Source organism: Hyperoodon ampullatus (genome assembly GCF_949752795.1).
Source record: "Hyperoodon ampullatus genome assembly, chromosome: 3".
Lineage (NCBI taxonomy): Eukaryota > Metazoa > Chordata > Mammalia > Artiodactyla > Ziphiidae > Hyperoodon > Hyperoodon ampullatus.
In genome coordinates this window covers 18,833,128-18,846,332 of record NC_136916.1, presented here as the reverse complement: position 1 = coordinate 18,846,332, position 13,205 = coordinate 18,833,128, and the positions used below count along the sequence as shown (strand labels likewise).

At 43.2% G+C, this 13,205-nt stretch overlaps 1 protein-coding gene across 1 annotated transcript in view; it reads right to left on the bottom strand.

The window, feature by feature from the left end:
• Positions 1–13,205, bottom strand: part of APBB1IP (amyloid beta precursor protein binding family B member 1 interacting protein) — a gene marked incomplete at both ends in the record, with an annotated part of 59,677 nt that overhangs the window by 9,240 nt on the left and 37,232 nt on the right. Inside the window, 3 exons of the mRNA XM_079699791.1 lie at positions 3,157–3,271; positions 3,854–3,952; positions 10,706–10,816. Coding sequence (XP_079555917.1) covers positions 3,157–3,271; positions 3,854–3,952; positions 10,706–10,816 — 325 coding nt within the window. The remainder of the gene's footprint in view (positions 1–3,156; positions 3,272–3,853; positions 3,953–10,705; positions 10,817–13,205) is intronic.

The window sequence follows — 13,205 nt, the reverse complement described above, 5'->3', positions numbered from 1 at the left end:
TTTATGCAAACAAGGTGGATCAGGATGGGTGCTGGTCACCAGAAGACCAACCGACTGATTAGAGGGTTGAGGCTTTAGGCCAGCCCGACATCGGCAGAGTAGAGAACAGGGGCTAGAAATTGAGTTCAGTCACGTGGCCAATGATTTGATCAATCATGTCGATGAAGTGAAATCCCAATAAAAAATCTGGACAGTGGTGCTTTCCTGGTGGTGAATACATCCATGTGCTGGAAGGGTGATGCACCCTGATTCCAGAGGACACAGAAGCTCTTCATCTGGGATCCTCCTAGACCTCACCTTATTCGTCTTTCATTTGGCTGGTCCTGATGTGTATCCTTTACTTACTTTTTTAATTTTTAAAAATGTTTCTTTCTTTCTTTATTTTTTGCTTGCGTTGGGTCTTCATTGCTGCGTGTGGTCTAGCTGCAGTGAGCGGGGGCTACTCTTCGTTGTGGTGCATGGGCTTTTCATTGCGGTGGCTTCTCTTGTTGTGGAGCGCAGGCTTCTAGGCGAGCGGGCTTCAGTAATTGCTGTACGCGGGCTCCGTAGTTGTGGCACACGGCCTTAGCTGCTCCGTGGCATGTGGGATCCTCCCGGACCAGAGGTTCCCCACCGAACCTGTGTGCCCTGCATTGGCAGGCGGATTCTTAACCACTGTGCCACCAGGGAAGTCCCAGTGTATACTTTATAATAACATTGTAACAATAAGGATAGCGCTCTCCCAAGTTTTGTGAGTTGAACTGTTGAACCTAAGGGGGTTCTGGGAAACCCCCAGATTTGTGGCCGGTAGGTCAAAAGTTTGGGTGGCCTGGGGACCCCTGAAGTGTGGCTGGCATCTGAAGGAAGGGCAGGCTTATTAGGACTGTGCCCTCTTGGGGTCTGAGCTAACTCCAGGGGCAGCATCAGAGTTGTGCTGCAGGACTCCAGTTGGGGCAAGAATAGGGGACGAGAGCATGCATGGAAGAATCGACCCTTGTTAGGAGGTAACATAATAGACATGGGCTAGGATGGGTGTAGATGCAGGTTAAATCACTGGGTTTGGTGGTGGAAAGTTGATGCTTCCTTTTTTTTTTTTTTTTTTTTTTGCTGAGAGTAAAGGGGCTGGAGATTGGAAATCTGAGGAGAGTGAAGAATGTCTGAAACAATTAGAGAAACTAGGAGATTACAGTGACTGGGATAGGTTTTCTCAACATTACTGACTGACATTTGGGACGGGCAGATTCTTTGTTGTTCAGGGCTGTCCTGTGCATTGCAGCACAGGCAGCATCCCTAGCCTCTACCCATTAGATGACACAAGCACCCTCCAAAGCATGACAACCAAACATGTTTTCAGACATTGCCAAGTCTTCCCTGGGGGTCCAAGTCTCCCTTGGTCGAGAACCATTGGTCTAGAGAAACACAGTAAGAACCACAGGCAGTATTAAGGGCCCGGTTGTGGTTGATGTCGACAGATCTGTGATGGACTCAGTGTCTACCGTATGCCGAGCCCTCTGGGAGGAAAGGATGTCCCAATCCCTCTCGCCACGCTGGAGAAGCCTCACTCCCCCTACCCTCTCCTTTTCTCAGCCTCCACATTCCTATCTACTAGGTTAATGGTGGGCAGAGTCCTGTGGGTTGAGAGCCAGCCCAGTCATTCTGCTCACTTCCTTCCTTCCTTTTCCCCTCCTTCCTCTCTCGCTCCCTTCTTTTCTTCCTCTTTTTCTTTAAATCCCTGGTGTTATAGTTGTCTCTGGCTAGGGCTGAAACTTAGGAGAGAGAGATGCCCATTTCAGGCTTTGAGTTTAAACCACGTGCTCTAGCTTGTTCTAACAGGTAGCCTTGAATTGGGAGTTATGAACACTAGCCCAGCTGATCAAACGTGGAATTCTATTTGCCATGGCTCCTGTGTCTTTCTCTCTTTCTCTTGGGGACTTCATGGGAGGGATGCCTGTGTCTGGATGTGGGCTCAGTGGTGCCCTATCAAAATAGCATCTCACAGCACCTGCAAATCCCCAATGACCTCTGACACACACACATAACTGGTAGAGCTAAGGTCCTGGCAAGACGTGGGTTCTGTTTCCACCCACGTGGGTGGACTGTAATTCAGTTCTGACACCTCCTGGAGTTGGCACCAGACTCTACAGGTTTAAGGTACAACCTTCACAAGGCTGCCTCCACTTCAATGCCAGCCACCCGCCACTTCTGACCAGCCCTTTATAAACTGAGAGGCTCCCACGACCCCTCAGGTTCAATAATTCAACACAATGACTTGTAGAACTCAGGAAAGCTCTACACTCACCCATTACAGTTTTATTATAATGGACGCCCACAGGGCGAGGTCTGGGTGGGTCCTGGATGTGGACTCCTTTCTCTGTGGAGTCAAGGCATGTAACCCACCTGGTTCCTTGACTTGTTCACCAACCAGGAAGCTCCCCCAAGCCTTGGTGTCTAGAGTTTTTATTGGGGTTTCATTAAGAGGTACAATTGATTAAATCACTGGCCACAATGGTTCAAGTTCTTCCAACCATTATTTATCATAAAGACAATGTGTTTGAATCACAGCTCAACCACTGAGAAGTACTACATACTAACTTCTCCAAGCTTTAGTTTTCTCAACTGTGGAGTGAGGATAATAATGTATACCTTGCAGGGTGGTTGTAAGGACAAGAAATAATGTGTATATAAAGCATAGTACCCACTCCATCCCTCAATGTCTTGCCCTCCTTCTTAAAAATATAAACCAGTAGCTGTTATATTACCATTAAAATGTGATGTCCAGAATTGGGTATGGGGCTCTAGCCATGATGTTATTGAGACAAAACACCAAGGAATGATCTCACTGTTGGTGCGAGCAGCCTGCTGGGCACTAATGGAGCCTTGGACAAACATCACATCTATACTGTGATGAGACACAGCTCCCTACAAGCTCACCGTAAGTTGGTGATCACCATCTTGTCCACAAGCATATCATGAAAAACGGGGCAGAGCTTTGCTAAAAGTCACTTATAAAGGAATAGATACAAGTGTGGGGGGGGCGGGATCTTAAATTTGACCATCAGGAGGGAATGTATTCTGTACAGTGTCTACAAAGTTCTGTTTCTATGAAATACATTAGAAAAGTTTGAACGCGACCTCTGAGCTTTGAACAGGTGTCAGACTTTCCCCTCTGCAAGGTACCTGTAGAAGACGGGGCTGGTGGGGCTGCGTTGACAGTGCCCAGGTTTGTCCACCGAGAGGCGAGCCCTGCCCTGGCCATGGCACGCTGATAGTTATCATACAGCGTCTTTCCATACTAGGGAGAGAACACAAAAGAAGCAACAGAGTAATCCCAAATTCTGCACTCAATTGCAAACTGCAAATTCAGGGAAAAAAGGACTTCATGACTACTCTTTTTATTCCTTTCCTGAGATTTCTTTTAGTAGACGTATTTCAATGAAAAAATCCACAAATCATGTTTTCATATGTTAAATAATTTTCCAGATTAGTAGAGTCAGGTAATACTTTCACCTCCCCATTAGAGGAGAGCTTTAGCCACGCACTGTGATGACATATATATTTATGTAATTCTACTGCAGACTGTATCTCATGTTTCTTAATTACACACGACACTTGCAAAGCTCTTCATACATCAATATCTGAGATGTCTCATGTGAAAGTAAATCCCTGACTCTCAGGTCATGGGAGAGGTCCATGTATCAACCACTCTCACTTACTTAAAAAAACCAATGGGCAAATAAGGTAATATCTATAGCATTGACCCATTAATGGCATTGACTCAGTAAGAATGGATCAGCTGTTTCTCAGTAGCACAAAGACTGGACCCAGGTCAGGAGGCTGGTTAGCAAAGATAGGGTGAGTCCAAACGCTCTCTCACCTTGGCGATCCTGATTCCCGTAACCCACTGATTTAGCATTCTTGCGTCATCACAGCAGAGATACTTGATATACTGGGACTCCTTCTGAATTTGCGGATGCTAGAAAAAGCCATTTCAAAGACCATTTATAAGCTCTTCACTTATTAGCACCTTTCAAAAACATTTAAAAAATTCTCACAGTGTATGACATTTCCTGAGATGGTGGCCAAAATTACCAGTAGCAATTTTAGGATTAGGAACAGGAGTATATTTTTTACAGAGGCTAAATTTGGAAAGAATTTAAGAAAGCGGTGACATGATTTATCACAAGCATTTTTTTACTCTATTATCATTAATCATTTTCATTCCTGCTTTTTGAACACTTGAAAGCCTTCACATTTATCACGTTTCTAGCCCTACAAGAAATCCAAATCATTTCTCCATTTATCAGATAAAGGAACTTACCTGATGTAATTCTTATGTCAAGGAATTAATGCCTTTGTGACCCCCCCATCAGTCCTAGGGTTATTTCTGCTACCAGGAATTCAGGGTTTCACCCCGTCTTCTGTCATCTCTTACCCAAATGGGCCATTTTGGCCTCCAGATGGATGGCGCAGAGAAGGAATATTTCTGTCTAATCTTAAGTGGCAATGAGCTAGGTGCTGCACTAGGGGTCATCCAGGCCTTCCAGGAGCTCCTGATCAAAGAGAACAGTGATGGACAGGCACGAAGGTCCTTGGTCATACAGAACATCCTTGTCTTTCAGCACCAGAAACAGCTCCCTAACTTCCAACTGCATTCCTGTTCTGACTGTCTTGTAAGAGGGGCAAAACACGGGTCTCTCCAGCAATTTGATGCCTATAGTTCTTAGAAAGCAGCTGTTGTTTTGTTTCTGGAGGAATTTTAAAAGTTGATCTTGTTACCTTTGGCTTGATATATTAAAATTCCTTTGGTTTGTTTTTTGGTGCATGTCATGTCATGGGAAAGCCAGGTTCCCAGGAGCAGACTTAAACTGTTTTGTGCTTGCAATGAAAGCAACTGTCTGGGTAGAGGCATCCACTTAAACATCACAATCAACAATTTCTTAAGTATGTACTTCATCCAAATAGACTAAAATGTAGTCATTCCCTTAAGCATAATGGCTGTTGAGCACAAAAGAGAGGCAAGAACTCTTGACCTTGAGTTCTAACTATGGCTCCTCCTATGATCAGGAGGTCGAAGTATAGACTTTGGTTCATTCTCTCCAACATTAGTGGCGTGCGTCTCACCAACTTCCTTATGTCACATGTGTGCTAAGACTGTATACAGAAGAATTAAGCATCAGATGACCTTGAAGGTCTCTCGTGATTCTCAGATTTTATGATTCTAAGATGAGCTGCCTAGTGGGCTCCTTTCTGGCTCCCTTGTGAAGGCAGGAACCTCCTAGGCTCCCAGGACATCATACAGCAAGTTCCTGTGCTCATTCTTTTGTCGTGTCTTAGGACCTGGCCAAGGGGTTTACTCCCTTGAGCTTTTAGCTGAAAAAAATACTTGCAAAGACGTTTAAGGACAAATGCTGGCTCCGTGCCACTGGTTAGACTCTTCCACCGTTGGTCTGGTTGCTCCTGACCACAGAAAGAGAAGCTCCTGCAGGATGTGCCATGCAGCACACCGAGGTCAGGGCAACTGCAGATCGTTGTTCAAAGGGATCTTACAGATCCTCTAAACTTCCCAGTGGGAGACCAGAGAAGTTAAGCCATTTATCCAAGGTCAAAGGGAGTGGCAGAAGCATAACAAGAAACCAAGGGCCTGTGCATTCAATAGATACCTCTGGGTGCTCAGAAATATACCAATCCCTAGGTAGACAGAGATGAGAAAGAAAGGCTCACACTGTACTTAGGAAGTGGCGGCTGGGATGTCCCTGGGGGAGACATATGTAAACAAATGTATGATCACTCTATGACATGGTAAAGTTCGTAGTAAAAGTTGGAAACCAGAGAGAGGCTCTTTGGACAAAGTGACAGAATGTTATAATACATTTGAGGAATGTGTAGAAGTTCTGTGTGGTCAGGACCTGGGACCCATGGAAAGGAGAGGCAGAAAAGAAGCTGGAGAGGAAGCGGAGTCAAGGGCCTTGTGTCAAAATAGCATCTGGACGTTGTCCTCTAGGCAGTGGGGCCATCAGACCTCTGGAACAGCAGGGAATCCAGGCAGCAGTGGTGGCTGGGGCCGTGGAGTGAGGAGGAAGAACAGACAGAGAGGGCTGCATGAGAGCCGTCTCTCGTAGAAACCAGAACTTGAGGAGGGAATGGACAACAGAGGGGAGAGGAGGGACTTCAGGGATGATTTCCCTATTTCTAGCTTGGAAAAGTAGGTGGGTATCATGGGTTTCATTGTGTCCCCTCCAAAGACACGTTGAAGTCCTAACCCTCTGTTTAGGTATCTGTGTGAATGGGACCTTATTTGGAAACAGGATTGTTGCAGATGGAATCAGGTTAAGGTGAGCTCATACTTGATTAGGCATTTATATTCTACTAGGGGAGAAAGCCAATAAAAATACAAAACACTAAGTAATGTCATTTCAGACTGTGAAGAAAATGTAGCAGAGTAAGGGTAGGGAATAGGTGAGTGATGGAGCAGAATTCCAGAACTCTTTCCATGACCCCTCACCACCTCTCAACGGAGCTCAATAGAGACATAATTCCTCCTGGAGGATGGTCACTTCCACTGCCCCATCATACCTCACCTCAGAATGCAGTGAGAAAAAATTCACAAAGGAGCAACTTCACAGGAAAGGGGAGTGTGCATCAAAGAAAGAGCACAAGGGCAGAAATGATTCTGGGGTACCAAGTCCTTTCTTGTGAGTATGGACAACCTCTGATATCTTTTTTGTGAGTATGGTCAGTCTCTTAAAAAACTTTTTTATTTACTTATTAATTTTTAAAAATTGAAATGTAGCTGATGTACAATATTATGTTAGTTTCAGGTGTACTACCTAGTGATGTGACACTTGCCTACATTATGAAATGATCACCAGGGTAAGTCTAGTAACCATCTGTCACCATACAAAGCTATTGCTGTATTACTGACCATATCGCTCAACCTCTTAAAGGACAGGTGATGTCTCTACTGCCTTCTCAGAGTGTGGCCCCTGGGCCATCAACATCACCTGGGAACTTGGTGGAAGTGCAAATTCCGGGGCCTGATCCCAGACCCACAGAATCAGAAACTCTGGGGGCCCAGCCACCTGTGTTTTAACAGCTCTCCTGGTGAGTCCCATGCACTCTGAAGTTTGAGAACCACTGGTCAATAGAAATATTTAATTGGTTCTAGAGTGCAGTAAGAATGCCTTCCAGTTCTCGCTTGCTGGCTGTGTCTCTCGACATTGCACTGATGGTCTTATGGGCAAATATTGTTTAATCTGCACGGGAAGTGTTCTTTTTAAAAAAAAAAAATTGTTTATTTATCTTTTTGGCCGTGCCATGCGGCATGTAGGATCTTAGTTCCCCGACCAGGGAGATCGAACCCGTGCTCCATGCACTGCAAGCAAGGAGCCTTAACCACTGGACCACCAGGGAAGCCCCCAGGAAGTGTTCTTATTTCCACTTTGTAGCAGAGGGCAATGAAGCTTAGAGAGTCCCGACAATGTGCCAGGTGACAAGGCCAGGACTCAAATTCCCATCTTCTCGACAGCGCCCCACCACGGACTGTGATAATCCGTCAGTTTATCCTGAGTAAGAAACTCCCGGGCTGAACTTCTCAGCCCTTGCATGTCTGTGGAATCACACGATCTCTTAACATGCTTCGCCATAACCTCCAACTCCTTTTGCAGTGTATGTGCACATTCTTTGAATTCTTTAAATCTGCTCACCCTCATGAAATATTTGCGTATCAAGAAATTTTTTCCCCACAGCGGACAGAAAGGCACATAAATGACCAAAATGTTCATAAACAAATGAGGTTCTCCAAACGATGACAGACACTTTTACTCAGCAAATGAACAGAAATTCCTAATATTTTGGGAAGGAACCGAGAAGCATGCCTAAGAGCAAAATAAGCAGGGTGATTGCCCGTAAGGAAACTGGCTTGAGAACAGAACTGATCATTCTGAGGAGAGGGAAATGTGTGTTCCCCTTGGGTTGTTTGTCCTGATTCTTGTTTGTCCTTGGATCATCAGGCCTGGTTTTTTTTCACCTCTGAGCTCTCTCTCCCATCTGGGAGGCCCTGCCCTGGGTCTCAGCGTTGCCACGCTCAGTGCAGCCCAGGGTGACCTGTGTCCCAGATCAGATAGTTCAGCCCATGATTCTGGGACCTCGTTCCAAGCTTGTGAGTCAGCACCAGAAACTGCATTCCCACCCTGCTCACTGGGTCTAAATCCTCAGCCTGGGAACCTCCAGGTCTGAGAGCTCTTCTTTCTCTTGCTGGAAATCCCTCCTCCAGCCTCTGGACCCTGGCCATGGGTTAGGGTCCTTGCCCCCTTCGGACAACATTTATTCTATTTGTCCGCTCTGAAGTGCATTTCGTCACCAGCTGATAAGCCCTGACTGTTGACGCTTAGAGTTAGAACACATTCTGATCCTCTGAGTGCAAAACTTGACTGTGCTGAGGAAAAACTAAGGTTCCTGGGCCCCATCCTTAAATGGTTTGATTCAGTGGGTCAGGGCCCTGGAACCTGTATTTCTAACCAGCCTCCCCTGACTCTGATTCAGCCAGTTTATTGACCAGCATTTCAGAACCTCTCTCTCAAACCTTCTCCCTACCTAAGAGATGTGGGCAGTGCTGCAGAGGTGCAGTGCACGCCCATGTGCAAAGGAGGGCCTCCATTTTGGTAATTTCTCAGGGTCTCAGGATTGCAAACAAGGGCCATGGGGGCAGACAGAAACACAATGAAGACAAAGTTCAAGGGCGGCTTGGACTGGCGGGGAGGCAGAGAAGAGATTCTGTGTCCTAGCAAACAGTGTCCGAGAGAATGGCCTCTGGGCCACCCCCCGGCTTCTCATCCTGGCTCAGCCACTTCGGGAGTCTCTGTGCCCAGGTTCCACATCTACAAACTAGGGGGAATTGTGGCTCTCACCCCATAAGGCTGATAAAGGGATTAAGTGAGTGAATATATGGAAAGTGCTTAAATCATTGCATTACACATGAAACATTTCTCGTGTGCTTTTTGTTCATTAAGAGATGTCATTTTCTGACAAAGGAATAGAAATGAAGAATAGCTTAGTGGTGGCCAGGGGGTAAGAAGGGGATGGGAATAGGAGGGAAGTGGGTGTAGTTACAAAGGAGGGTGCCTTGTGGTGATGGGAATGCTCTGAATCTTGACTGGACCAATGTCAATATCCTGGTTATGACATGGTACCACGGTTTTGCCAGATGTTACCATTGGAAGAAACTGGGTAAATGGCACATGGGACCTCTCTGTAGTATTTCCTACAATTGCATATGGATGATGCCCAGGCTGCCTGTGCCCCATCGGGGTTTTGAGAATGGTTTGGTCAAGGCGATACCCAACTCCTGGAGTAACAGGTGTGTGACAGTGGCACACGAGTGTGGGCACCTCTGAAATGATGGAGTGGGTTCATGATCATCTCCAGTGACAGGGTTCTTGACAAAGAATACGTTTGCCACCAATGTAAATGTAAGCATTGTCCTTAATTTGTGAAAATGATGTAAACCTATAGTATAGACTGGCCCACTTCCTCAGGAGAGGTGACAGCTTTGCCAGGAGCACATATGCACACACGGAGTCCAGCTTCGGACGTTTCCAGAAACATGGTAATGGGGTCTCCCTGGGGGTGGGTGGGTGACAGACATACAAAGGTGCCTCACCAGGAACCTGGTCTCATTAACACCTGCTCCACAGACTTCTATCCCAGAAGGAAAGAGAGGAACTCTGATTCAGAAAGGAGAAATTCTGGGGGATTTCAGGGAGGGGCAATATTGGAGTTGGGGATTAAGAGGTACAAACCATTAGGTGTAAAATAAGCTACAAAGATATATTGTATAACACCGGGAATATAGCCAATATTTTATAATAAGTATAAATGGAGTATAACCTTTAAAAATTGAGTCGCTAATATTGTACACCTGTAACTTATATACCATTGCACAGCAACTATACTTCAATTTAAAAAATAATAAAAGATGAAGTATATTTGTAGGAAAAAAAAGAAATTCTGTACCCAGCCCTGCACCGGGGCCAAGTGGAATGTGCTAGCCCCCGCTCTCTGGTGTGAGTCTGTGAAGGGAAAGGAATCTGTGAGGTCAGAGAAAATGGAATGACCAGAACAGCTGCATAAATTCCCTGAGTCCATTTCTAGGGGTCAGTCGTTACAGCTGGCAGAGAAAAGTTACTCCTGCCCAAGCTTCCAAAATATGGTGCTGATGTCAACCTTACCAGACACCTGATAATACATATTGCCTTTTGATCATACGCACCTTAAAAAGTTTCAAGACCCAGTAATGCTATTTTTAGAAAAAGATATATTTTCCTATTTTTTGTATTTTCTATATTTTTCTAGAAAATCTTGTCAACTTCCTAATTTCTAAAAATGTCTTACAATGGAATAAGAGTCTGATAAAGAAAGAACTGAAAGACGGATTGTCTTGTCAATAAAATTGTAACTAAAATTTGTTCAAAATGTAGAGTTCTCTTTTTCATAAAGTGATGAAGAAATCCAGACAGATTGACTTGAAAGTTTTAGACTCAGATAACAGGCTTTGGAGAAATGATCTGAGTGGGTAGAAATGTTTCCCCCTTTCCTATTTTGGTTTACAATAAAAAGCTTATTATGTCATACTTGTAGTTAACTGTATAATATTTAACATTTTTCTTCTTAAAAGGAAACATTACCTTAAATTGCTTACAGATCTAAAGAAAGGACTTCTTAAACCTACCTTTAAAACAAAGCAGTAGTCAGTGGGTGCTTTGTATTTCATTTTACACTGAATCCCATAGTAAATGTTGACATTTTCAAACTGTATAAAACATGCCAGATCTCGAGATGTCTGAAAGAGAAGGAAAAAATAACCTCAACCTAGCTGACAAGTAATATTTTTCTAAGGTCATTCTTCATGGCACAACGAAGGATTACATTTTAGTAGGAAAATACAGAATTTCAGGTAATTTATATAAGCATCTAACACGTATAGCTTTCTAAAAGCCAAGCCTACATTTTAAGAAGGAAAGAGCACATCCAGGCAAAACAGCATGCCACAGACCAACAGTGGAGCAAAAGATTATACTGCTGCTCTAGCACCTACACGTGGACTCCCAGAGATGACTGGCATCGTTATTGATGGGGTTCAGACAAGGTGACCAAGCACCTCGTCAGATATTGCATTTTGTCTTTTGCCATTCTAAGTCAGTGATGGATTTCATGACTGAGCATTTAGAAAAAAGTCCCCCTCAGGATGAACAATGAGAGGTAAATTTGATGCTCAGAAAATTCGCACACACTTCATACACTTCTTCCTGAGGAGAAAAGATTCCTTTCGTGCCTTCTCTTTAGGGCTGGTGGTGTTGCTGTGGAAACAGAACCCTCTCCTCCACATATAATATGCATTGAGAAGACATCAAGCTCTAATCTACATATTTGGTTACACTTCAATTACAAATTTGTTCTGTTACTTTTTCCCCCCTCACGTTCTATAATTCTTTACTGAGTTAATGAATAACAAAATAAAGGGTAGAATTGCTACATCTCAATGCACAATTATTCCTTTATATATGGTAGTATACTTTTTTCTTGTAAGATATTTTCTTCTGGATTTTCAAAGTTTTAGTTTTTTTAATTAGAAAAATAAAACATTCATAATTTAAAAAATAAGTTATTTTACATATAGTAAAACAAAAATCTTCCTTCATCACTCTTTTTTTTCTAATTTCATTCTCTTCTCCAGAGAAGACATTCTTCCAAATGTTTTTGGGGATACATTTATATACCTATGTATGCATAGACATACCCACATACATATATACAATTATTAAAATATAAATGAGATTTTACTCTCAATATTTTTCCATGACTTTGTTCTTTTTCTTAACATTATATCTTGGGGTCTTTCTATATTAGGATATATGAAAAGATATATCGCATTCTTTGTATCGCTGCATAACATTACACTGTATAGATGTAGCTATTTATTCCACCATCCTACTATAGATGACTAGAGGTTACTTCTATATTTTGCTATTACAAAATGTATTGTGCATATGAGCAAATGTTTCTCTGGGGTAGATTGCCAAACATGGAGCTGTCCTTTGAAGAGGTATTCCCTATTATATTTGCATAGATTTTGCTAAACTGTCCCCCAATTTGGCTGTACCAGCTTACATTCCAAACTTCTGTACATAAGAGTGCCCATTTTTCTTACCCATTCCTGATGAAATTTGCATATTATCAATATTGTTAGTGTTATCAATCTCACGGGAGGAAAAATTTCACTTACTTACATTTTCCTGATTACTAATAAGATAGAGCAACTTTTTTATTTTTTTCGGTATGTGGGGCTCTCACTGTTGTGGCCTCTCCCGTTGCGGAGCACAGGCTCCGGACGCGCAGGCTCAGTGGCCATGGCTCACGGACCCAGCCGCTCCGCAGCATGTGGGATCTTCCCGGACGGGGGCACGAACCCGCGTCCCCTGCATTGGCAGCCGGACTCTCAACCACTGCGCCACCAGGGAAGCCCAGAGCAACTTTTTAATTATTCACTGGCTACTGATATTTCTGTTTCTGTGAATTCTCACTTAATAAGCATTGCTGTTTTTCTTTGAGTAGGTTTATCTTTTTCTTAATGAGTTGTTGAAGTCTTTATGTTTTATGGATATTCATACTAGGTTATACATGCTGCAAATGTACTCTCTGACTCTAGAGCTAGTCTTTAACTTCTTGTTTGGTATCTGGCCATAAGGAGTTAAACACAACTTTATATAGTCAAACCTGCCAGTTTCTTTGTTATAATTTTGAGTTTTTAGTCTTGTTTAAGAAGGCTTCCCCACTGCCAAATTATGAGAATACTGACCATATATTTTCTCCTAATATTTTGTAATTTTGTCCAAATACATTTAATCAACGTAAGATTTAATTTGGAACATGGTATGAGGTAGGAAACTATATTTTTCCAAATGGATATACAATTATTCCAATGCTATTTGTTGAGTATCACATTCTTTCCCCACTGCTATAAAATGCTCACTTGAGTTTCTCTTATATTAGATGGCTCTCTGTTGATCTGTTTTCTCTTCCTGTACTGTTTTTGTCTAATGTTTTGACATTTGGGAGGAGGGGTTCTTCCATAATGTTCTTTAAAATTTTTGTGTGTGTCTATTTTGGAACTGCATCTCTTTCTGATGAATTTTAGAATCAGTTTTCGAACTTCAAGTACAAAGAATCCT